This window comes from Triturus cristatus, chromosome 10 (assembly GCF_964204655.1).
Source record: "Triturus cristatus chromosome 10, aTriCri1.1, whole genome shotgun sequence".
Taxonomy (NCBI): Eukaryota; Metazoa; Chordata; class Amphibia; order Caudata; family Salamandridae; genus Triturus; species Triturus cristatus.
This window is the reverse complement of record NC_140593.1, coordinates 1,145,555,271-1,145,579,873: the sequence shown is the minus strand read 5'-3', so window position 1 is coordinate 1,145,579,873 and position 24,603 is coordinate 1,145,555,271. Positions and strand designations below refer to the sequence as shown.

The window sequence follows — 24,603 nt, the reverse complement described above, 5'->3', positions numbered from 1 at the left end:
TCAATTACATGAACGCTTTAGCTGGTAACAAGTTTTGAGACTGAAACTGAGATTAGAGTCTGCATGTTGCGGATTCTGACTGGGTTGGGACACGCTAGAGCTTTTTGAGTCTCTATTGTGGTTCCTAGATACAGTTGTGTATTGGATGGTTGGAGATGAGACTTGGTGAGTTTCACAGTATACCCAAGGTTGTGAAGCAGTTGGACTGTTCTTTGAGTGTGGCATAGGCAACTTTGCTGCAAGCTGGCTTTTATGAGCCAGTTGTCTAGGTAAGGAAAGACGTGAATGTGCTGTCTGGGCTCACTGTGCCACTGGAATCAAGCTATCCTGGCTGATGAGGGGTGAAACCCCGCAACCGGTCCGAGGATGCTTGTTTCCGGTCCAGGGAGGACCTGGCTTAGCAGTTCGGGCTGGACTGTTCCCATGAGGCACAGGGTCAAGACTGATTTGCATATGGCCAGGTCTAAACTGGAGTGGCATGGTGAGCAAAAGAATGATGGATTTAACCCAGATCTCTTAACTGGGGGTGAATGTTTTGATTTGTTCGACATTCCGTCCATCAATTGTGTGTCTTTTGTCTTCTTAGATGAGGCGCAACTACTGCCAGGCATTTGGTGAAAACCCTGGGTGCTGTAGTTACTCCAAATGGGAGGACCTTGAATTGATAATGTTGGCCATCTACCAGAAACCGGAGGTATTTCCGGTGAGCGGGGTGAATGGGAATATGGAAACAGGCGTCCTTTAAGTCCAGAGTGGACAGAAATTTGCCTTGCTGAAGGAGTGGGAGCACTTGAAGTGTGATGATGTGATAGTGGTATGACTAAATGTATAGATTTAGTTCTCTAAGGTCTAGTATGGGTCTGAGAGAGCCGTCTTTTGGGGAATTAAAAAGTACAGGGAGTACACCCCGGTCCCCTGATATTGTAATGGGACTGGTTCTATAGAGTGTTTTTCGAAGAGAAAGAGAACCTCTTGCTTTAGAAGGGCAAGATGCTCTGGTGACATTGCATTTGATCTTGGAAGAATATCTGGGGCAGTGTGTGTAAGCTCCAGGCAGTAACCATATTGGATAATTTGTAGTACCCACATGTCTGAGGTGATTGAATTCCAGACAGGTAGGAGTTGAGAGAGACGTTCCCCAACAGGAATGGAATGATCGGGGGGGACAGAAGGAAGTCACTGTTTGCGGGGGGAAGTGCGTGTGAAATTACCTCTGCCTCTTCCCTTACCGTTGTTTTCTCTGAAACCACCTCTAAAATAACCTCTTGTAGAGGGGGATTGGTTGTTGCCCTTGTAAGAGGAGGAGGGGTTTTCGGTGGATACATTTTTGGAACCACCCCTATAAAAAGAGCGGCGAAAGGAATCCCTAGTGGCAGGCAATTGCAAAGCCCTCATGGACTTTGCGACCTTTGTGTCTTTTTTCATCTTCTCCCGTGAGGTATCAACCATTGGGCCAAAGAGATGTTCTTTGTCGAATGGTTAGTTGAGGATGGAGGTTTGCACCTCAGGCTTGAATCCTGAGATTCTCAACTAAGCATGTCTGCGTAGGAGTACACTGGTGTTTACTGTATGAGCTGCTGTATCTGCTGCGTCCTGGGCACACCTGAGTGAGTTATTGCTGATAAGTTTACCTTCTTGGTTAAAGTCATTAGCCTTAGTTTTGTGTTCATCAGGTAAAAATTGCATGAGTTTTTCTAACTCATCGTAATGAGCCCTAGCATAGTTAGCCAACAGAGCTTGAGCATTGGCAATGCGCCAGCGAGTAGCTGCTTGTGAGGCCACTCTTTTGCCCGAGGCATCAATAAGCTTAGAATCCTTATCAGGAGGAGGAGCCTCACCTGTGGTTTGTGAGTTAGCTCTCTTGCGAGCGTTGAATACCACCAGAGAGTCTAAAGGCAACTGACCTCTGCTGTATACCGGGTCGGTGGGTGAAGGGTCATATTTTTTTCCACTCTAGGTGTAATTATTCTTGCCCTTACAGAATCTTTAAATATCTTGTCCGTGTGTTTCAACATACCTTTTAGCATAGGTAAGGTATGAGTGGCTCTCTGAGAGGAACTAAGTGTCTCAAAGAGGCAATCCTCTTCTAAAGGCTCTTTATGCAACTTCACCCTGTGATATTGAGCAGCCCTGTTAAGGAGTTCAATGTACCCAATGTTATAGTCAGGTGGGGAGGGTCTAGATGGATACAAATCAGGGTTATTATCTGGGCTTGGGTCAGTACGATAATCCTACCGTGGGTCAATGGCCTATCCTGATCTTCATCCTCATCCCGTTCATTCTGTGGGTCAGGTGCAAGTGGTGGTGGTGGTGAATTTGATGGTGTAACATTTGGATAAGTGGGGGAAGGAGGAGGAATGTAAGGTAAGGAAGGGTTAGTGCCCACACCTTTGCTTTTGAGAGGCGTGTGGTAGTCCTCTGGTTGGTCCACTGGCTGGTCTATCTTCCATTTTTTTGGAAGAGTGGCATGGATATGTCCTGTATCAGGGTTGATCACAAGTTTTTTCTGCTTCGGATCCGAAGGCGGGGCATTGGGTCAAAGCTCTTTAGACAGAGTATCTTTATCTTTAGTTGTTTATTTTGGCGTCGAAGGTTTCGGCTCCGAGCCTTTTTGCGTCAGAGGTTTCGGCTCCGAGCCTTTCGGTGTCAAAGATAGAGTCTTCAGCAACGGTGTGATTGTGACCGTCACATGTTTAGATTTCTGTTTTGTGCTGAAGGTATTTTTTCAGCACCGACGTGGGGCCGGCTTGAGCCTGAGCAGGAAGGCTTCTCTTTATGTTTCGGAGCCAGGCCCGAGGGCGGGGCATCGGATACCTTTTGTCGGTGCCGACCTTGGCCCGAAGGCAGAGGAGGGACTGGAGCCTTTGTTTTAGGTTGTTGAGGGGGCAAAGGGGTATCTTTACTCACGGTACTTGACCCGGAGTAACTTGCTCCTCTTCTTCTATGTCGGAGTCTACTTCAGACTCGGAGAAATGTTCTTACTCTTCGGCTCCTTGAGCTTGCTGTTCTGTGTCGGAATCTTCCCGGAAGAAGTCCGGTGCAGAGCTGCTCTGGTGTTGCATCTCATGGCGTTGAGCTCGACGGTCACGAAGTGTCTTTTTCGATCGAAACGATCGGCACGCGTCGCAGTCGTTCTCGTTGTGTCCCGGGGACAGGCAGAAGTTGCACACTTTGTGCAAGTCGGTGCGTGGAAATTTAGCACGACACCCAGGACAGAACTTGAAGGGAGTCCGTTCCATCAACTGCAAGTGTGGTCGGCACAGGTAGACCGGACGTCCCGCTACGATTTTTCCGATCAAAGTTTTTTCGAGATGAGACGATACGCGACAAATGGAGAACTGCGTTCGATAACAATACCGTTGAGGATAGTTGATTGCGCATGGAAGGGAACCGAGAAACTGTGCCGAACTGGAGCACAGCAATACACATCCGAACACGATGGAGGAAAAAATAATCTAACAATAGAGTCGATACCCATGCGCACTATCACTGAAAGGAGGAGTCACCTACCTCGTGACTGGAAAGACTTCTTCTAAGAAAAAAAAAGTGCAAACAGCTGGACCCAACACTAGATGGCGATCTATACATAGCATATGATCTACAGCTCATATGCCTCGAACATGAATATTTCCTTGGGAGTAAAACAGTGCTTGCCTGTGACCCTCATGAGCTGGGTAGCCAGCACTCCAAAGCAAAATCAATCCCACGTTAGGATATGAAAGGCAGTCACAACTCCCACCACATTCCTTGCAACCTTTGAAGCTGTCCATCTTACTTTGAAAACATCATCATGAGAAATACATCATAGAAAAAGAGTAAATAGTCAACCAGACTTGAAAAACTTCAAATAGCTGTTCAGCACCACTGCCACTCTGAAAACAAAAATGTCAACTGAGGTGCAACAGATATTGGGCAAAATCTCTTGGAATTTGGAGGGAGAGCACCGCACTTGCTTTCTATTTCCAACAAGGAAAGGCTTCATAGGTCCAGCCTGTTTTCATACAATATTTAAAGAGACTAAGGAACCATGAGAATCTATTATTTATGAGAAGGGAAGGGTATTTTTGGTTCTCATTTCAAAGCGTTGAATATTGATTTTCCTGTCATTTGTTTCCATATTGTCGCATACAACATTAGCAAACAGATTTCACATTGTATTTGTAGTTAGCAAAATAGACAGGGTCACAGTTCGGTTCTAAAACGACCACAGCCTGGCAAATCCCTAGGAGAACAGGGCTAGTTCACTCAAGTCGCTTTCCCTTATGGGCAAAGTAAGATTGGCAAAACATGGGGTGGGTGGCAGTACGTCTGTCACGAGCCCATGATAGGAGTCGACAGTCAATGATTGCCATGGCCAACACATCAGCAGGCATGAATTATTATGAATATCTCCTTTGGCAAGAATGTTGGCATGCATTCATTCATGTGTGAGCCAAAGAGTGTGCATGCACATGTACAACCTACTGGCAGACATGTGCTAGAAGTGGGGTATCTTAGAAAGGGATGCAGTAGAAATCCGTGGAAGGCAAACCAAGCAAAAAAGCATCACAGACCTGCAAGCCATACCGATGCATAAAGCAAGCCTGAAGAATTCAGCATTGTTGCTTCCTAACAAACATTAGGATTAATTAATGCACATAATCTGAGACCTTCCCCTCATTTTCAAACTATTTGTATCCATCTGTGCTTAAAACCTCTTCTAGTTATTGCACCTTCATTTGTTCTCTAGGACACCCTTTTCGCTACACCTCTGAAGTCAGTTCTGGCAAGCCATTAAGGTTCCCTGTACCCAGATTCCCTTCTTTAACTCCTATGTGACATCAATTTAATACTGGCCATCTCTTCCTAACAATTTTACATGTTTAATAAACTATCGAAAGGCACTCCATACTCTTCTTTGTAATGCCCATTAAGTTAATAACCACAAACCTCATCAGAATATCAATGCAACCATGCACAGACTATCAATGCGGCACCAATTGAGTGAAGACCATTCCAGAACTTGGTTTGTTATCAATTAAATGTATAAAGCTGGACCCTTCTCTGTCATCCAATAGCTGATTGATTACCAAGATGGGACCCCTATTCTCCATTCCAAAATACAATTTCTTTAGATCTTAATTCTGGTCACATGCCAGTGTTCCCCATTCGAGTGATTTCTTAACATCTCTAAAACTGTGTTCTCATGTCACAATGGTCCACAGCAGTAGTTTTTTTTTTTTATACTAGTGATACACTACTGACTTTCCATACTTTAGTTAGTTTACGTCACCACTGGGTTTTTCTTACAAACGCAAGCAGTAATTCTCTGAACTAGAATTTCATCCCTTCAGTTACAAAGGGCTAGCCCCGTTCCTTCAATCAACCGCAGCATTTTGACCAAAACAAATCTTTCTCTTTCACTTAAACAGTGGGCAAGATAGCAAAGAGTTGTGCTTTGGAAAGCGACAGGAGGAAACAAAATTGCCCTTTCACACAGATTTCCCAAATGCCTGGTCCCTTTTTTACTGAAGCCAAACACACAAGGTGGTTGTATCCAGCTTTCCACGCAACACAAATGAGGTATGAATGCAGCTCTGTGCCACAGATGTAATTCTGAAAACACAGCGGAAAAAAACCTATGTAAAGAGAGCAGTGAGGGTATAATGGACTGGTAAAAATGAGCATGGCATTTGGGCTTTCTTATTTGGCTTGATATCAGATTGGAGGAAGGGTGTGCGCAAACAGGCAACATTAGGAGTAGCTCAATAAATTAAGAACAGCAGACATACTATAGTCAAACTATTAGAGAAGTCATTTTTCCTGTAGTGCTGACTTTGAAAGCACCTGGGTAACAGATACCATCACTGAGTTTTGTGGGCTAACTGTACAGAAGAATTGGTGCTAGAAGAAAGCTTTTTCAAAGGCTTGGTTACATTTTTTTTCCCATTGGCTACCGGTTGTGTAGTGTCAGATGTGGAAGACTTTGACTTCTGTGATCCTAGCAAAGAATGTCTTGTGGGTGTTTGCGCTTTAGCCGACAGGCGCTCTTTTGCAGTGCGGTTTATGCTGGGCTGCTCCGAGCAAGACGATGACTTGGTTTTTTCAGACTTCTCATCAACTGAAGATTTGCTGTCTGACTTGGAAGACCCACCAGCTGTTTTTTTGGAAAGCATGGTGGTCTTACCAAGATCAGTTGACCTACGTGTCTCCTTCTGCCGAAGGGCAGATTTGAAAAAAGACAACCCCTTGTCCTCAGACTTGCTATCCCTCTTGAGGCTTGGTTTAGTGCTTACGCTGGAGGACCGTAGGCTTGCCATCGACAAGCTTCTAAGCTGCGTGCTTGCCGCTTTCCCATCTACTGCTTTGGGCTGTGAAGTCCTAGGGGAATTTGTAGCCAACTTCGGCGTGCCAGGAGCAACAGATTTTTCAGGCCCAAGGCTAACTTTGGAGCTTTCTCTACTAAGAGCTCTCTCGCATGTTCGGCCCTTTATAGAAGAGGAAGGAGGCCCAGTTGCGCCCTTAGCTGATGGTGCTGCCGACGCAGTCTTCTTGAGTGATACAGAGGGAGAGGCTGTGGCTGGGCACGGTTTTTGTTTAGACGGTGCAGCTGGTGCTGCGGTCTCCTGAGCATTACTTGGACCTTTTTTCGGCGTCCCTGACCCAGAGGCAGACGTAGATGATGTACGCCGTGCAACTGTCTTTGAAGAGTCACCTTTGCTTCCAGAACTGGAGGCCTTTTGGGGCTTCTTTGGCAGAGGGGTGACAGAAGGCTGAGAATGAGCGGCTTCTTTATCAGTCACAAGCGTCCGTCCTTTTTTCGAACTTTTGTCTTGATGATGCTCTTTGTTGGTGCTTGACATACCCATGGAGACAGTGTCCCCTTTCTGACCCGCTAAGCCTACAGTACTGCAGGGTCTGCTTTCTTTTACTGGCGAGGTTTCCACCGAGTCACTCTGATCAACAAAGGCAATTTGATTGTTATTGTCAAACAGATCCATCTTTGGGCTTTTCCTGCCATGCTGCCCTGAGCCTACGCTCTGCACGTCAAGGAGGCCAGCACTGGGCTTCTTTACATTAGTTTCATCCCGCAATGTTGTTTCCATCACCGCAAGTGGTGCTCTCCCAGCTCCCTTATTTTCACGTCTACTGCTATCACTGTGATCCAAGTAACTGCTTGACAGATTCCTCAAACTGCCAAAACAGGATGTTGAGACTTTGTCGTCGTCAGCAGCAGTCTCCCCGATTTTGGTCAAAGTGGATGCAGCAGCATGGCTAGGGGAGGGCGAGCTGGAACGCATAAGCAGTTTGGCAGATAAGGACCATGATGGCCGGAAGCAGTTTTCATTAGAGGCCAGAGGGCTTGTGACAGATGACCTGCAGGACAAGCTCTGACGCTGCACGCTTCGGACAAATGGGCGTGTAGAGAATCCACCTGAAAGAAAAAAGAAAATTATTCTTTAAAACTGCAGCACAGACGTCGATAGCTTTTAGCTCGAAAGACTACATTTTTGGGACTTGGAAAACATTCTAAGAGGTGGTGAATGCACATATACTGAAGTATTTAATTTCTTTTAGATTAGTTTGGGCAACCTGTGTTGTGCGAGGTGTCAATCAGTCATAAATTTAAATATATAAACGTAGAAATTTGCTATGTAAGGCTGACGGTAAAGCTTTTCTTGGTGATACTCCAACTGCAGATTCCCCACCTTTAGAATATTTCAGCCACCTGATTGAATAAAGAGATTATTCCAGCAATGCTCCCTGTATGCCAGTAGGTGGTGCCAAATGGCTTCACTGTCCCAGAAGTAGTGGCGCAGAGAAGCATGTAAGCGCCAGCCTGTATGCGGACGACAACTTCTTAATCATTCTCATTCCACGGCCTCAGTCTCAGAGCTCAACAAACAAATGGCAGGGTACCAAATTCTAACTTAGAAACTTAGGATGTACAAGTTCCCACTCCACAGACTTGGGAGAAGGGAGGGCAGAGGAATCTGCCTTTAGATACAGTATCCACCCGAAAGAGCAAAACTGAAGTGAAGGGACTCATACTTCTGATGGACACTTAGCTGCAGATTCCTCACCATTAGAATAGATACCACTGCAGTTTCAAAGGTGTAGAGTCTGAGGAGAGGACTGAGATTAGGCACTTAAGATTTTTTAATGCAGTACCTTGACAAAGTTCTCTTTTGCCCCGACATGTGTAGCTTGTCCACACTGAACCAGACAAAGAGCTGAAGATCCACATGATAATCGCTTGCATGGTCAACGGAGAAGCACAAAGCTCTCTGGCAAGCTGATTGCGTCTCGGCTAATCTATCGGGAGTGCAGCGGAGCCAAAAATACAGGCAGTGTGATTGATTGATACATGTCGAAGGATGAGACCACCTTTGGAAGGAAGAGAGCCCGAGTTCTTAGCACAAACTTGTCCGGGAACCAAATTGTGTAAGGAGGTTTCACAGAGGGCACCTGATGTTCACTCACTTGATATGCAGAAGTGATGGCGATCAGAAAAACTTTGTCAGTAGCTGTACAGGACACCTGCGAGCAACACGCAACACGCAACACACAACACACAACACACACAATATTATTATTATTTTTTTTTTTTTAAACCGTTTATTACAAGTCTCAAGAATATACAAGTATGGGCCTACAACCTTCCGGCCGGCCGCTAGCAATGACAGGAACATACGACATACATTTATGGAACACGTGGTGTTGCGGAGGAGCATGCTCAGGAGGTAACAACGTCAAAAGCCACATCAGCCAGACCCCACTATACGGTTTCATTTTAAATTAAGAACAACAAGAAAACCACACCCACAAGGCAACCCACAATCGGAAATAGCAGCACGTGCTCCCCTAGAGGGGGGATCCCAACTATCCACAGGAGTCTAAAGAGGGGGAAGAGAGCAGAGCGAGGACTGGGGGAACCCAATGCCCGGCATCGGGGGAATGAGTCGGCTAAGGGGACGGGGCTGGCGAGGTATCAGGCAGCAACGGTGGTGCACAGATACCCCCACGGTAGGCGTTCCAGGGGCCCCATACTTTCACCCATGTCCCAGGCTTACCCCTCGCCACATACACCACTTTTTCTCGAAACATGCACCAGTCCATGTGTTCTTTCCAGGCCGAGACCGTCAGGGGCCTCTGGGATCCCCACAGTTGAGCAATATCACGCTTGGCTATCATATATCCCAGAGTCACCCACCACGTCTGCGGCGCCGAGTAATCAGTCGGTTCCCACACATTCAACAGGCATCTCCTCGCTTCAGGCAACAGCGCCACATGCGTAACCAGTCGCAGCACCTCATGTACACCACGCCAGAACCCTTCCACCTCCGGGCACTCCCACAAAATATGCAGAAAGGTCCCCAAAGCACCACACCCACGCTTACACAACCCATCTTCAGCATAGCCCATACGCAGAAGCTTTGGCCCCGTCATGTAGACCCGGTGGAGTATCTTGAGCTGGACGAAGCGAAGGCGAGCCGGTATGGCCACCTCCTTCGGGGAGGCCACAGCGGAGGTCCAGTCCTCGTCGTCCAACTCCAGCCCGTCGGCAACCCAAGCCGCACGAAGGGCAGTCAACAGGCCCGAGCGGTCGTTAATCAGCTTTTTGTATATCAGTGAGATCGTGCTGTCCGGGACGTGCCCATCCAGCATTCTATCCTCCAGGGGGGAATATTCCGGGATGGAGGCAACTTCCGAAAAGACGGAGCCCAGCGCATGACGGACCTGCAAATACCGAAAGTATTCACTGCCCTGCAACTGAAATTCCGTCTGCAGCATATCGAACGTTTTAAATCCTCCCCTCGTCCAGAGATCCCCCACTTTACTGATGCCTATTATGTCCCACTTCTCAAAGCCCTTAGAGGTCCACAGGGAGCCCAACCGCTCAGACGCGTATAGTGGTGACGCCCGGGTCAAACGGTCCTTCCACCCCATAGCTGCATTGGCCGCGTGCCACACTTGCACCATGACACGCGTGGGGCCCGTCAGACGAGTGTCGGGCGCGCTAGAATAAAGCGCTCGATTGTAGTCGCCACCTGGCAGGAGCATCTTGTCCATTGCGAATGCCGGGTTTAAGGCGGGCCCGTATAGGAACACACACAATATTAGAACTATATTTAGGTCCCACTGAAGCATGATTAGTTGCTTTAGAGGAAACCTATGCATCAGGACCTTTAGACAACGCATCACAACCAGTAATTTATGGCAAAAGGATAGATCAGGTAATCTTAAAACAGCCACAAAGGCATGCAAGTCAATCTGAACTGTGTGTTCTGCAAGGCTCTGCTGGGCCAATGATAAAACATACAATACATCAAAAAGTTTGGCATAAAAGGGTCAAGATGATGTACCATACAGCAGGCAACCAACTTTCCCAGCGTCCTGCTTAGATGGACAGGCATCTGGCTACAAGAATGACATATCACTTCAGTCCTGTCCAAAGATTTTAATGTCCACCACTCAAACACCAGCCATGGAGGTGGAGATTTGGGGTAGAACTCTCCCTCGTTGCTGACAAAGAAGGCTTCACCAAAGACGCCAGATCAAAAGATAAATGCTCAGGCCCAGGAGATCTAGCTGAACTTGTGGAACTGGACTCCGCGGAATTACATAACAAGCATTGGCATAGCCAATAGGTCTCGCCTTTGGGACCTTATAAGTGTTTAGTTATCCAGCACAATATCCTCGGTGCAACAACATCAACTGTTGCATTGCTAAACACTTATAAGGTCCCAAAGGCGAGACCTATTGGCTATGCCAGTGCTTGTTTTAAACCTGTTGTGGAAATTATGGTTTCTGAACTTTCCTACACAACGGAGAGCATGTTCCATGAAAAAGTCCACCAGGGAAGAATGTGACCTAAACACTGGACCTAACATCACATCCATACTGCTTGACCATGAACATAAAATAAAGTCATAGGGAAGGAACTAGAGCAGAGATAGTGGTACCGAGGAAAGATCTAAGCGGCCAAACGTGGGGATCATCCTAGGATCAGTGTAGAGCTAGAATGGCACAATAATGACAGAATTCTCAGAAACAGCAAAGTTCTGAGCTAGACCCTTCTACTGCCCAACTTGCTCTTTTGCAGTGGAGCTGTCCGGGTCAAGGTCAGTAAGACATTGCCCACTCTTTGCACCCCACTTATCGTGGCATGTTAGCGGGTGTTCGATCAGAAACGGAGGTGGTTTCAATAGTAGAAGCGACATTGGGAGCGAGAGGCAATGAAAGAGGCCGGCTTCTGGAAATTCAAATCGCTTTCCTCCAAATTCACAATGAGATGAGTCAGGAGAGCACCCCCATCCCAGGCCATCTGAAGAGTAAAGCGCAGAGAGGGCACACAGATCTAACCCCCCCCCCCCCATCCTCCCCCCTCAACATCCTCTATGCACCAAGCCTTTTTGTGGTGTGGCAACAGCCACACTGGCCACGTCTAATATCTTTCATGGTGATGACAGAGCCCTCTTCTGTTCCCTGTCAACATGAATAGATATTCATTGCACTCTTCCATGTAGGGGATACATTGTGCATTTGTGAAAAACATGCCTGTGGTGATGTAAGCCACTCAAGTGCACGGGTGCCTTACACTTCTTCCCTTACCAGCCCACCACTTCTAAAGTACCAGACTGTTTGATGGGCAGCACTCAAGCTGAAAAGGCCGCGTGATCAATGTTTACAATCTCCGGATCCAGGTGATCGCGGCCATCTTGCGAGTCGCTCAATAGATGTGAAGGGGCCGTGATATTGAAGGCAGCCGAGCGCTCCACTTCAGCTGAGTGTGCAATCTCCCCTCACAATTGTGCTGTCACCGCCTCCGACACTCAAAGCTGTCAAGCGCGACTCACGACAAATTGTAGGTCTTACGAAACGAATAATGAAAAAAGTGCATTTTGTGGCTGAGCACAAAAAAGGAAATACAAAATCCATTCATTTCCTGCCAAAGTATTTGCAATTCGTTTTAAAGAGAACGTGGCGATCTTCAGTAGAGAAGTAAAGCATGAAGCAGCTAATCTAAAAGTACCGCCTCAACATAAACATTGCAGCACATTAAAAACACAAAAGTGCTTGTTTCTGACGATGTAATGACTAATGCGCACAATAAAAACCGCCAACAATGCCACAAAATATGAGCAATGGTTTCCGACTGATGCGCTTAGTGATGTCAGACAATTGTAACAAGCCCGGCGGAGAGTGGCGCGCGCGCGCTTGGCGGGGGCGAAAGAGCGCATTCCAGGCGGGGGAGCGGACCCTTTGAAGTGTGATGCCAAACGGATTGCATGGCGGCACGATGCGCGTGATTGTGCGCGTGCTCGCCATGCAATCCGCTTTTCGGAGCACTTTTGGGAGCCCCTTACAATAGTCTCGCTTTGCGATCGCTTGCGCGATAGCAAGGCGAGACCTAAAAACTCTGCGAGATTCTGCGGAGTCCCGCCAACAGGCGGAAATCGGTATGTTGTGCTGATTGCCTGTGATTTAGCACCATTCCATGCTGAAAAATCAGTGCGAATGGCAACACAGGGCATGCCAGAGGGTGTAGCTAATGGAGTTGATCTTGCTGCCACTGGAGTAGATTTTGTACTCTAGCAGCAGCCCTCTGACCCTAAATTGCCACTTGCTGGCTGTTCTCCTAGCGACTGGAAATCACGCTAATGGATGGCAATTCTCGCTCGTAAACTTGCCATCCTGGAGTCACAAACAAAAACAATCAAGCCATGTGGAATCTGGCCAGAACTTTGCGTTACAAGAGTACTGCGGAGTCGCAAAAATTCTGTCGGCAGAACGGAATATTTTGCCCACTCGTATTACCACACTTTCTGGCCCAGTGCGAGGCAAGATTACTTGCACCTGGTCTGTTCCTTAGCACTTGAAGAAAACAAGGCAGTGGCAAAAACCTGTACAGGATCGCAAGCAAAATGAGTCTTCCAAACCCTTTCTGGAGGGAACACCAGTGCGCAGAAGCTTTGACACAGAGCATTCAATGGTGGCAAACAGATCTAATCAGAGCATGACCCACTGATCAAAGATACTCTTTGCCATCTTGGCATGGAGAGACCACTCATAGTGTGCCAGCCGATATCTGCTCAGGTATTACTAAGTCGCATTCAGAGATCCCACTAGGTGACTGGCTAATATAAAGATCTTCCGCTAGTCTAGCCACCTCAAGAGACGTAGCGCCACATAGTAGTGGATCTCACCCTGCCAAGCTTGTTGCAATACCATGTGGAAGTCGTGCTGCCCCCTTTAGGACCTGTACCTGCCCATCAGCCTTCCATTCATGGCCGGTAGAAAGGGTTTCATGGCCAGATGGTAGGCCTTAAGCTCTGAAAGGGTGATGTGGAGCTGGCTCTCAGTTCATGCCCCTGAACTCCATCATCCCTAGATGCCCTGCCCAATCCTGTAACACATCTGTTACAATTGGACTTTCTGGAGGAGGATGAGAGAGCGGCCTGCCAATCCTTAGATTGGTACTAGACTGCCACCACATGTGAACCCCAGAATTCTCTATTGAACTCTGGACAAAGTCATGGAGGCAACCACAGTGCAGTGCTCATTGAACACTTCACTTCCATTGCAAGGTCCGCATGTACCATCTGGCGTACTGGACGAGGAAATTGCATGAGGCCAGGAGCCCAAAAAGCTTCAGAACCATCCTCACCGAGACAGATAGCCGAGCTTGAAATGTTGAGATCATATCTTTAATGGAGTGTCCCAGACTCAATGTGTTGTTGGAAAGGCATTAAATGCTACCATGTCCAGGTCAGTCTCTATGAAGGGAATCCTTCATGTAAGGCTCAGGAGGGAGTTTTACTCATGGATGGAAAACCCCAAGGAGATAAAGAGCACAACTATTGTACCAAGGTGATCTGTGACTGACTACGGAAATCCAAGGCTTGAACTGTGGTGCAACCATCTTCGAATTGCTCAAGGGCGGAGTCAGCCTTCTCTACAGTCTAAATCCATAAGGAGGCATGTCCATAAAGGACGGTTGGACATCCCTTCAAAACATGGTTATCACATTCAGAAATGCCTTCTAAACACTACACTGATGCTAACAGCACAGTCCATGCAGTCAGTGTTGTCCAGGCCTGCATGCGACGCATTTTGCACCCTGTGCTTCTTGGATATTGGGCCAGCGAGTTCCTGAGGCCCTCTGGAATGGTGGGGCAAGATCTTTGGCCATGTCCCATATGCCATCTGTGTACCTGACCACAAGTCACACAGCATCAAAGAGCATTACGTCGGTCTAGGTGCGGAAAACATTTTATTGCCAAAGGCATCAATGTTTTGAGCATTTGAACTGACTTTACATGAGGACACCTTCAGCACAGATATCAGGCGTTGTTTTTTTTTGTGCGGAATTGTTGGGGTCTCTGCGCCTGGCTTGTGCTGTCCCGCCAAAGATCAACTGACTGGAGGGGCCATGCATAATTTAGACAAGGTGGCCAAGAAAGTGTTTGCAAGGGCCATGGTAAATGATAGAATTGGCTCAGATCAAGATGTACATGAATGACGAACTTCACTCAATACATTTTCTATAATTTCCAGAGTAGGCAATTGCAAATCACGGGTCTTCCGCGGATTTTTACATCACAACATGTAATCACAACAGGAGCAATCTGTTAAACCATGTATATGCCAGGAATACGTAAAGACCCACAACAAGGCTTAAAATAGAACAATTATAATAAATCATCACACCGAAATCAAAAAGGCCTCTCACATAACTGAATACATCATATCGGCCTGCCATAGATTAGAAATGCATTAAAAAAAACAAGTGCACAAATTAAAGGTGCTTGGTGTTCCTTTATTTATACATATATTAGGCGAACAAACTATCCCCGCCTTGGCAGCAGGGGATGACACAAGGTACAAAGGTGAGATTATAGGTGGAATAACCAAGTTTTCAAGAGGGAGGGTTTTTAAAGAGTGAGATAAGAACAGGCATGGATGGACAAGGGCAGCTGATTCCAGTGATGAGGGGCCATGAACGAGAAGGAGCGGCTCCCAAACCTTAGTTCCCATAGTCAAAAGAGGTGTATTGAAAGACGTGTATATATTGAAAAGGGTACCAACCGGATGAAGTTAAGACAAAGCAAACAAGTTACTTAGCTTTCGTAATGCTCTTCACAGTGGATACCGCAGATTCCTCACTTTATGAATATTCCCCCGAGTGTCAGAATGGATCTTGAAACCTAAAAACCAATACTTCTGCGAGCCAGCAGGTGGCACTGTGCAGCTCTGCGTCAACCTGCTCTGGAAGTGATGATAGAGGTTGCATATAAGTTCCCACCGGGCGCTTTGACATCATTTGCTTTCCAAGACTCATCCACACACTCAGAAGCTGAGCCCATGAGCAAAATTGCTCAACCGGCGTGCAGGTCATTAGGCTGGGACCTTTCTAGATGGGAAAAGTGTCTATTCCACAGAATAGGAGCTGGGAGGGTCAGTGAGGAATCTGCAGTTAAAAAACATACCCACCAGAAAGAGTGTTACTGAAGGTAACTTGTTCTAGTGGACAGCTGTGTACTGGCTTAAATGAAGTGCACATTAGAAAAGTGAGAACCAAATTCAGGTCTCACAAGGGGATTCAGTGGAAGCATGCTATAAACCTTTAAGAACTCTCATCGCAACAGGTGATTTAAACAAAGAACGTTGAACCGGCAACCTCAAAAAAGCTAAAAAAAAGCCAGCAAATAGCCTTTTACAATGCCCAACATAAGTCCTTGAACGGCCAATAACAAAACAAACACTTCGGACAACTTGCTTGTAGCAGGTGAATCAGAGAGTTGTTGCCCGTGCTATAAACTTGTCCCAGTGCCTGGCATACACTGATTTGTAGAGTGATGCCAGAATCACAACAACTTCGGGAGAAAAGAAACCAGCTGCTGCCATTCACTCTCCACTCATGGAGGTGCAGAGTGTTAAGGCCCGGGTGCAGGACCCACCCCTGTTGCGGAGACTGTAGATCCTCCTAAAGCAGCAGCTTGAGCAGAGGACAGATGCTCATGCCCAGGATTTCTGGATACCACACTCTCCTGGCCCAATCTGAAGCCACCCGGATGACCTGGGCACGGTAAGTCTTGATCTTCCAGATAACAAGCCAAGAGCCGTCTCAGAAAAATACCTTGGAAACTGCGCACAACCCACAAAAGCGACGACCTTTTGCTTTCAGTGGTGACAAAAGATTGAGCCATGGTTCTCCACATTGCTCTAAAACATCCAGCACCACCCCCGGATCAAGCAGCCATTAATGATGCGCTAGGAGTCGGCAACTGAATTGATCTGCCATGGTGTTTAAAGATGGCACCAGGTGGTTCACAACCAGAGAAATGCCCTGGCGAGTCTGTCACTTCCAGAGGCACAGGCCCCTTAGCGCAAGACCCAAAAGCCCACTCCACCCCACTTGTTGCAGTAATACATGGTAGTGGGTCCCACAAACGCGCAGCAATGCATCCGTGGCCATGGTCAGCTCTGTTTGGTTTAAGGAGAGGGGACTGTCTGCCACTGGCCTAATTGCGGTCTAGCAGCAACCACTGCAGATCTTTTGCAGTCCCCTCCAAAACCTGAAAGTAATCAGATCGGTTTCCAAAACACTGTACCCACTGGGACGTCTGCAAAGGAGTCAGGAATGATTTCAGCTTGTAGATAGTGAACCCAACGATGTTAGGTTTGTCTTCATAAGAAAGTGGTCTACGACTGCCTGGGAAGAGTCCACCTTCAACAGCCAGTCGTCAAGGTACGGGAAGACTGGTATCGAAGACCTCCAAAGGTGTGCGGCGACTATTGCCATCACTTTGGTGAACACATGCGGGGCACCGGTAAAGCCAAAGGGGAACACCGTAAATTTGAAATGCTTCTGATCCACTCCGAACTGCAGGTCACGTATGTGACCTGCAAGATGGGTATATGAAAATAAGAGTCCTACAAGTGCAATGCTGCATCCAGTCTCCTGTACACAGGTGAGAACACCTGGGCCAGTGTGAGCCTTTTAAATTTATCCTTCCCCAGGAAAACATTGAGGGGGCATTTTCTCGAGGGGACAGACCGCTCTAGGGGAATACACTGAGGCACAACTCTCCTAAAAGCATTTCAGGACCAACCCCGCTTTTCTACCAAAAAGGCAAGAGCCATCAAAAGGTATTTCCACCAAAGATGCCAGGACATCCTCTAAGAAGCCTGTAGACCTCAGCCAGGCATATCACCGAAACACACTCACGCCAATTGCGCAAGACAAGCAGTCAGTTGTGTTAAGGCTAGACCGCCTCACAAACTTAGCTGCATCATGGCCATCTGTAAGAAACTGGCTCTATATATACTGCACCAAAGTGAGGTACAGTGTGTATAGAGTCCAAGGGTCTCCAGAGGTTTGGCAGAGGTTAAAGTTAGTTAGACCCTTACTCTCTAAAGTGGTAGCTTGGTCGAGCAGTAAGGCAGTATCAGAGGACAGTGTTAAGCATTTGATGTACACAGTCAGAAAATTTATTCACACACTCAAGAACTGAACTGTAAGCCAATTGTTTTTGTATTAAAAAACATATAATGTTTTATTTCTAGAACCAAGCAAGCCTGGTACAGGTAAGCATATAAATACTTTTCAGCTACAAGGTACTTTTGTTAAATACTTTAAAAATACAGTAGGACTTTGTACCAATTCGAGTTTACAGGGGTTGCAATGCAATGCACAAACTTAGTAGACTCAGTACATAGGAATCAATAGGCTTTTTCAGTAAAATGCAATTAAATTACTTTTCGGATTACTTTTACTAACCGTGCTGGATCCTAGATCCAGCACCGGGGCATTTCCTGAAAACAGTTGAATAAATGCGTTTTAGTTAGTTGTACGAATTTTAAAGAATATGCTTGTATTTCAAAAGTTGACACTTCGAAACTTTTTCACATATAATTTTCCAAAGTTATTCTATGGAAGGAAATTCAATTTGCAGGTAAGTTACTTTAACATTACATTTTCTTACTCGGTGCTGGATACCTAGATTCAGCACTGGGACATTTCCTGAAAACAGTTGAGAAAATGCGCTTTGGTTATTTGTGTGATTTTTAAGGAATATTCTTAGTTTTCAAAAGTCGACACTTAGAAACGTTTTGGGAGAAAAAGTGTCAATGTTATGAGGAAAAACAGGTTATTGGTTTCAAGGTAAGTAATCTGTCTTTTGAGTTAGGGTTCTGGGGTTAGACTCAGGGGTCTCCCAGGGTCAGTGATGCACTGTTGTTGCACCCTCAGCTGCACTCGGGCGGCCGGGTGCAGAGTGTTGAGGCCCAATGTTATCCGATGGAGGATAGGGGGACTGCAGGCCACGGGGTTGTGGGAGCAAAGCTCCTAGGGTTAAGCTCAGGGAAGTTGGGGTCCAAGTTAGCACCAAAGGGGCACCCTCAGCGGCACTAGGGCGGACGGGTGGAGGGTGCCGTTTTGAGGTCGGGTGCCCTGTTGATTTCAATGGAGATTCTCTGGGACAAAGAAACACTGCAGGCTTGGGGACGAGGATCTTCCATGAGTGACCACCACTTCGAGGGGTAAGTTGGGATGTTGAGGGTTGGTTAGGCACTGCTGGGTTGGGCACACAAGGCCGTGGGGCGTCGGGTGCAGGGGTGCCTTGGGACATCGGATTTTCTTACCCGCTCTGGTCACGGCACGGGGGTCCTCTGGATTGAGGTTGCAGGCCTAGTCTGGAGGCTTGAGGCAGGTCAGGGTTCGCCAGATGTCGGGTAAGGATCGCCAGGGGGACCTCTTCATGGTATTTTTCCACTCTAGCTCGGGCCGGGTTCGGTGGGTGCAGAGTGGGCTGGATTCGCGGTTCCTGGCTGGCACCAGAAGCTGCAGTTCCAAAACGTCCGGTGTTCACGGGAGAAACAGCTTGGAAAGTGAAGGCAGGCAGGTCCTCCGGGGTTCTTGAGGTTGCTGTCCGCTGGACACGCCGGGGTTTTGCAGGAGCAGGTTCAAGGGGAGACAGGCCTGTAGGGCTGGGGCCAAGTCAGTGGGCGTCGTCCTCTTGTTAGCTCTGCACGGCTTCTCGTCCTTCTCTTTTTTTTCTTGTGGTTGCTGGATCTGGGGAAGGAAGGTTCAGGGTGCCCCTAAATACTAAATGTAGGGGCTTTACAGGTAGGTAAAGGGCAGGGACCAATGGGTCCCTTCCCTGGGGTGGGTACACCCCCTATTCTGCCACTCTCCAGTGGGAGGGGGCAGGAGCCTGTCCCTGGTTGGCTGGGTCCCCCATCCTCAAGATGGCGGGGACTCGAGGTTGTGCTTCAGCTCGCCTGCCCCATCTTAGGGGTGGAGTTGGCAGAGGTGAGCACACCTCTCTTCCTCACTTGTTTTTCCCGCCGGTTCTCCCGCCCAAAGTGGGGGGTAGAACCAGTGGGGACCAGTTGCTAAAAGCAGCAAATGGTCTGGAGAGGCTCACAAAGGCGGCATGCCTTTGAAGCTTCTCCTTTGTGAACCCTGCCCATCCTGGAGGGGGTGGGGGGCGTTGCGGGGGGGGGGGGGGGGGGGGGGCACGGCTTGGCACCTCGTCCCAAGATGTGCATTGTTTCAGGCCCCCGAGAGCAGCAGGCTCTCGACCCAGGGGACCAGAAACATGTCTGGTGGTGGCAGCCTGTGCAGCCACTCAGTCAGGTCACTGGTTGTTGGTCGTATTTCAGAGGGAATCTCCAAGATGCCCTCTGTGGTGCATTTTACATTAAATCCCACACTGGCATCAGTGTGGGTTTAATGTGCTGAGAAGTTTGATACCAAACTTCCCAATCTTCAGTGTAGCCATTTTGGTGCTGTGGAGTTCGTAATGACAACCTCCCAGCACCATATACTCTTAATGGCAGCACTGCACTTGCAGGGCCCAGGAGTGGACCTGGGTACTGTAGGGGTACAGGGCTCATGCACATGTACCCTCACCACTGGCATAGGGCACCCCTAGAGGGGTGACTGATGTATGCCAGGGCAGTGGTTTGTAGGCATGGCACACAGGGATGTGTGCCATGTCGGCTCTTTGTTTTGTTCTGCAACAAGACTCAGCCTGCAAAGGCAGTGTGTCAGGGTACAGGACCTCTAAGGCTGGCACAATAAGTGCTGCAGCACCATGGGGCCTTCTCTGGTCACAGTGCCCTGGGTACCTATGGTACCATTTGCCAGGAGCTGACATGTGGCCAGAGATACCAATTGGGTTTAGGTTTCAATGCAGTTTTAGGGAAGGAACACAGGCCCCGGGTACCTGATTGGCAGGAGCCCAGGGCACACTCACTCAAAGCACATCAGCAATTCAGCAAAAAGTGGGGGCATACCATGCAAGAAAGAGGGCACTTTCTCACACGATCCTGTATAGTTTGGGATAAAGACTCCTATAAGCCTTCAGGAACTGTCAAATTTGACCAACTGCATCCCACAAAGCTTGACTGTAGCAGCCTAGAAGGCAGCTGGCACTGACTGAGCGCAAAGTACGCCTAGCCGAAAAACACCTGCACTTGACAAAAGTACTTAGACTCACGATCAGCAGGAGTCATGGGTAAGGCGTTAAGAGTTAACTCGGCTGCTGGATGCCTAGACCACCAATCTCTGTACTGTAGGGAATTGTATTAAATTTTTTTTTTTTTTAAAACAGGATCGGCTTGTGCTGGTCAGTGGCAACGAGCTACCCGTCTTTTAACTGAGGCCTAGACATACCTTTGCCCAAGTGCCTAAAAGTGTATCTGCTTTGGCCTCATTAAATTCAATTAAGGCTCAATATTTGTGCTGGCCAGGCTGAAGAAAGCCTGTTATATTCATTTGGACCTCCACTGTGGAGAGTCGCAGGTCAAGGGTCTCTGCAGGCCATCTCATGCCCACTGGAAAAGAGGCACTCCAGTCAGTTGCAGAACCAGGGGGACAGACACGCACAGTGTCTAGAGAAGTGTCCAGACCACTGGCATCCTGCAATTCAGCCTATCAATTGTCCTCATCATATTGAAGGGCAAATCTGTCTTTTTCATCAGTCATTATCAAAATCTGACTCAAGGAGCCGATGTAGGGTTGAGCTCTACTGCATGGTAGGAAGTCTCAGGAACTGGTTATTGACTTAGTCCCCAAAGGATGCGGTTTCAGACTAGGTTTACATCGATCGATGAAGACTCAGTCAGAAACTACTGTGGGCATCAGTTCAACCAGCAGCAATGAGAAAGCAACTGACGCACAGCGGGGCCGGAATGGAGGTCGCACTGAACCCGGTCCGGAGCCCAGTGCAGGTTCAGGAGGCACAGTCGATGCTAAGGTTCGACCCGCCAGTGTGATCTCGGCTGGATCCTTGGGGCCTAAAGGTGCACCAGAAAGAGCTTGAAGCATGACAAATACACAGCATGGCTTCCCTAAAGGACTCTATTTACTAAGACTTCCCAGAAAGACCTGGAAATTCAAGATGCATCTGGACAAAACTCTAAGGTGGCTCCTCAGGAGTTCGGGAGTGAAATTAGGAGGCACACTGATGCCCTTGCACCCTTTCTGGATTTCAAGAGCAGTGGGAAGGGGCTGATTCCAGCTTAGATTTCTTATACTTCTTCATAGACTTCCTCGAAGACCTCGACCCGTGGCGAGGACCTATCACAGGAATGGGACCTTCCATTAGTCTTTGATCAGTCACAGCATTGAGTCTTCTGAGGTTAGCAACAAAGTTTTGCCACATGGTATCGTATGGCCTTTACGGTCATTTGGGGACAGTCATCACAGGCTTGGACTCATGCTCCTGCCCCAGGCACCACAGACATATCTCATAGGGATCAAGGTTTAAACTGTGCCATTTTGAGAGGTCATACGTTGTCCCTTGCCTACTGAAAAGCAAACATTTGGTGAAAAAAAAAACGACTTGTCAAAGACGAGAGTAGCAGCTCTGAATCGTTGTTGGAAGGCACAGAAAGAAAGGAACTGACGCCAGCACATCAGTGGCCCTTGTATGCGGCCTTGCTCATCACTTCTGGAGCAGGTCGACGAGGAGCCACACAACATGACCTACCGGTGTGCAGGATACAATAAGCCAACTGGGGAAATATTTACAAGGTGAATAATCCGTCAACATTTTTATCCCCAAGTGAAAGATGGGATAATCATTATTCGGTATTCAGGCACTAGAACTCTAACTTTTTTGGTCCATGGTTTCCCTTCTCCTGTATATACATCTACGTCTTTAACTGCATGTCTCTTCGCGGTGTTGTCAGTGGGTGCTGGTGCCAAGAAAGAGGCTGAGGATCAGAAAGTACAACCATTGGTTGTGCCTTAGCTATTTCATAGCACAACATAGGCTGTAATTTGCTGTGAGATCAACAACTGCCTGTGAATTTTGGGAGCCAACAAAGTTGAGAGCAGCAGCTCTGGGTCCAAGTAGAAGGGCGCAAAAAACAAGGTTCTCACATCAGTGCAGAAGGTTGCGCTTATATGCAGGTTAGCACTGTCATTTCAAGGCCAGAATGCAGACATAGCAGAAACATGTGGCGCCATTTACCAGCACAAGGGGAATATTTCCATTCTTAAAGAAAGTCACAGAAGTGCATCTGCAAGTCTCTCACTTTGTATTGGTGCAGATTCACAACTTTCATGACCTCAAGCGTCGAAGCAGGCCTGGAAGACTGACAACTGCAGGCATCTAAACTTAAATCTAGCAAACGTTTGTGAATTCCATTTTTACATTCGTAACTATACATGCATATATTTGATCATAAAAAGATTTGTTAAAATGTATTGACTCCCTTCCTCAACCGCCAACTTCCTTCCCACCCTAAAAAATAAGATTTTATTCTTGACCTTGTCACAAGTAAATACCGAACCTTTTTCAGGTCAGCAGAAGGGGTGAGAGGAGTTGGTAAAAATCCCTAAAAATGGATGCTACGGGTGTGCACAAACACAGGATATTCATGCCCTGTAACACCCCCTTTCTACCTTTTTCCAGCCAGAGTGTCGATTTTCTCACACAACCATCATGAAGTAAATCGTTTTGTAAGTAAAAAAATAAACTTGTGTGAGTAAGGCAAACGTATTTGCATAGACAGCCAGTAACACTTCTAATCTGAGAAGACGTTATACAGTTGTGAAATGCAAATGTTAAGTCACTGATGTGGCACTTAATAAGCACGATGAGATGAAGTGATTTGCTAAAAAATACTCAATGTGGTGAAGTGGAAAATGTTAGACTGGAGGAGATCTCCTTGACCCTCAGTTGGCAACCTCAGCAGTGGAAAGAAAGTCGAATAAAAGTTAATGTACAGTAACACTTTTGAACTTGAGTGAATGCTTATAAATCTGCCAGAGCAATTTTCAACATGATTCCTCAAACTAAAGAAAGAGAGCAATGACATCCTGAACTGTGCTATGATCAGATCTCCAGTAAAAAGACTGAGATGGAATATTCTAAGGTTGATCATAATTTGAAAGGAAGCCTAAGCAGAGCACATTATTGCATGAAGCCTATGCATATGGAATGTGTTAAGAATTTAAGGTTTGATATAAATAAAGCCCTAGTATGCTCAGAGTCCAGTATACTCACAAAGATGTAGGATCACAGATTTGCTAGAATCCAACGTAATCATCCCTACATGATCCGAGGCTATCAACACATCTCTCATCTCTGATATGAGTAGAATGCTGCCATAAAGGGTCAAATCAGTGCATGGCAACAAGAGATACTAGTGGATGTCTTTTTTTTAAACAGGACAAGTAAATTCCTGAAGCATCTAACATATTGGGGAAGAAGATATTTTAGAACATCCTTTTAACCCCACCCCACCCCCTCAATTCTTCATCCTGCTCCTTTTTACTGAAGGAATGAAAAAAAAATTGTGCTTTTCTCCTTCGATTCCCTGATGCTGCTTCAGTCACTTGAGAAGAGAAAGGAGAAAAATAATCACATCTCTTAATTCTGCAGGGCCATTGTATTCTGTAAGTCTGCTCTAAATTGCCTTTATTAATTTTGGTTTATAGCAGACAGCTAAGGACCAACCCAATACACAAATGTAAAAAAAACTTTAGAAAAGGGCCTAATGTTTGTAGTAACCAGCTAAGATTGTGGTCTATAATTCCTCATAATAAGTAGGTAAAGCACACAAAAACTTGCCTCTGAACTAGAAAACCTTGTGCTATGCATACATACCATCATCTTCGCTCCTCTCGCCTGTCAGTTCCACTGATTCTGACAGTGAGGCCAAAGAGGTGCGCCGTGAGGAGGCTGCAGAGGTAACACTAGGCTGTTTGCTACCTGGAAGCCTGCTCACCCAGTGGTCACAGAGAGAAGAGCTTGTGGAACCTGAAAGAGAGAAACATTACTTCAGGGGTGGAGAGGATTGTTCAAACAAAGCTGAGAAAAGAATTATTAGAACGCACATGTGTACAAACTTTAAAATATTCACAGAGACAACCATGAGAAATTGAACTGTGAGACACAACAAAGAAGGAACAAAAGAGTGTGTCCAGCACAATGGCTATGACATAGTTTTATAGAACTTAAAACTAAACATTTTTAGAGAATCGGTGGTGGAGAGCTCAAGCAAACTTCGTGGACAAGCTTGAGGAATCAAACCCCAATAATTTCTTGATATGCTGATGGGCTCAGAATCAAGAAGACTCATTTGTGGCGCGGTACT

General features: G+C 46.9%; 1 protein-coding gene across 1 annotated transcript in view; it reads right to left on the bottom strand.

Moving 5' to 3' along the window:
• Positions 1–4,056: 4,056 nt before the first annotated feature.
• Positions 4,057–24,603, bottom strand: part of USP31 (ubiquitin specific peptidase 31) — a 217,492-nt gene continuing 196,945 nt past the window's right edge. Inside the window, exons 15-16 of the mRNA XM_085629506.1 lie at positions 24,114–24,266; positions 4,057–7,414 (exon numbers count right to left, since the gene is read on the bottom strand). Coding sequence (XP_085485632.1) covers positions 5,844–7,414; positions 24,114–24,266 — 1,724 coding nt within the window. The 3' untranslated portion in view covers positions 4,057–5,843. The remainder of the gene's footprint in view (positions 7,415–24,113; positions 24,267–24,603) is intronic.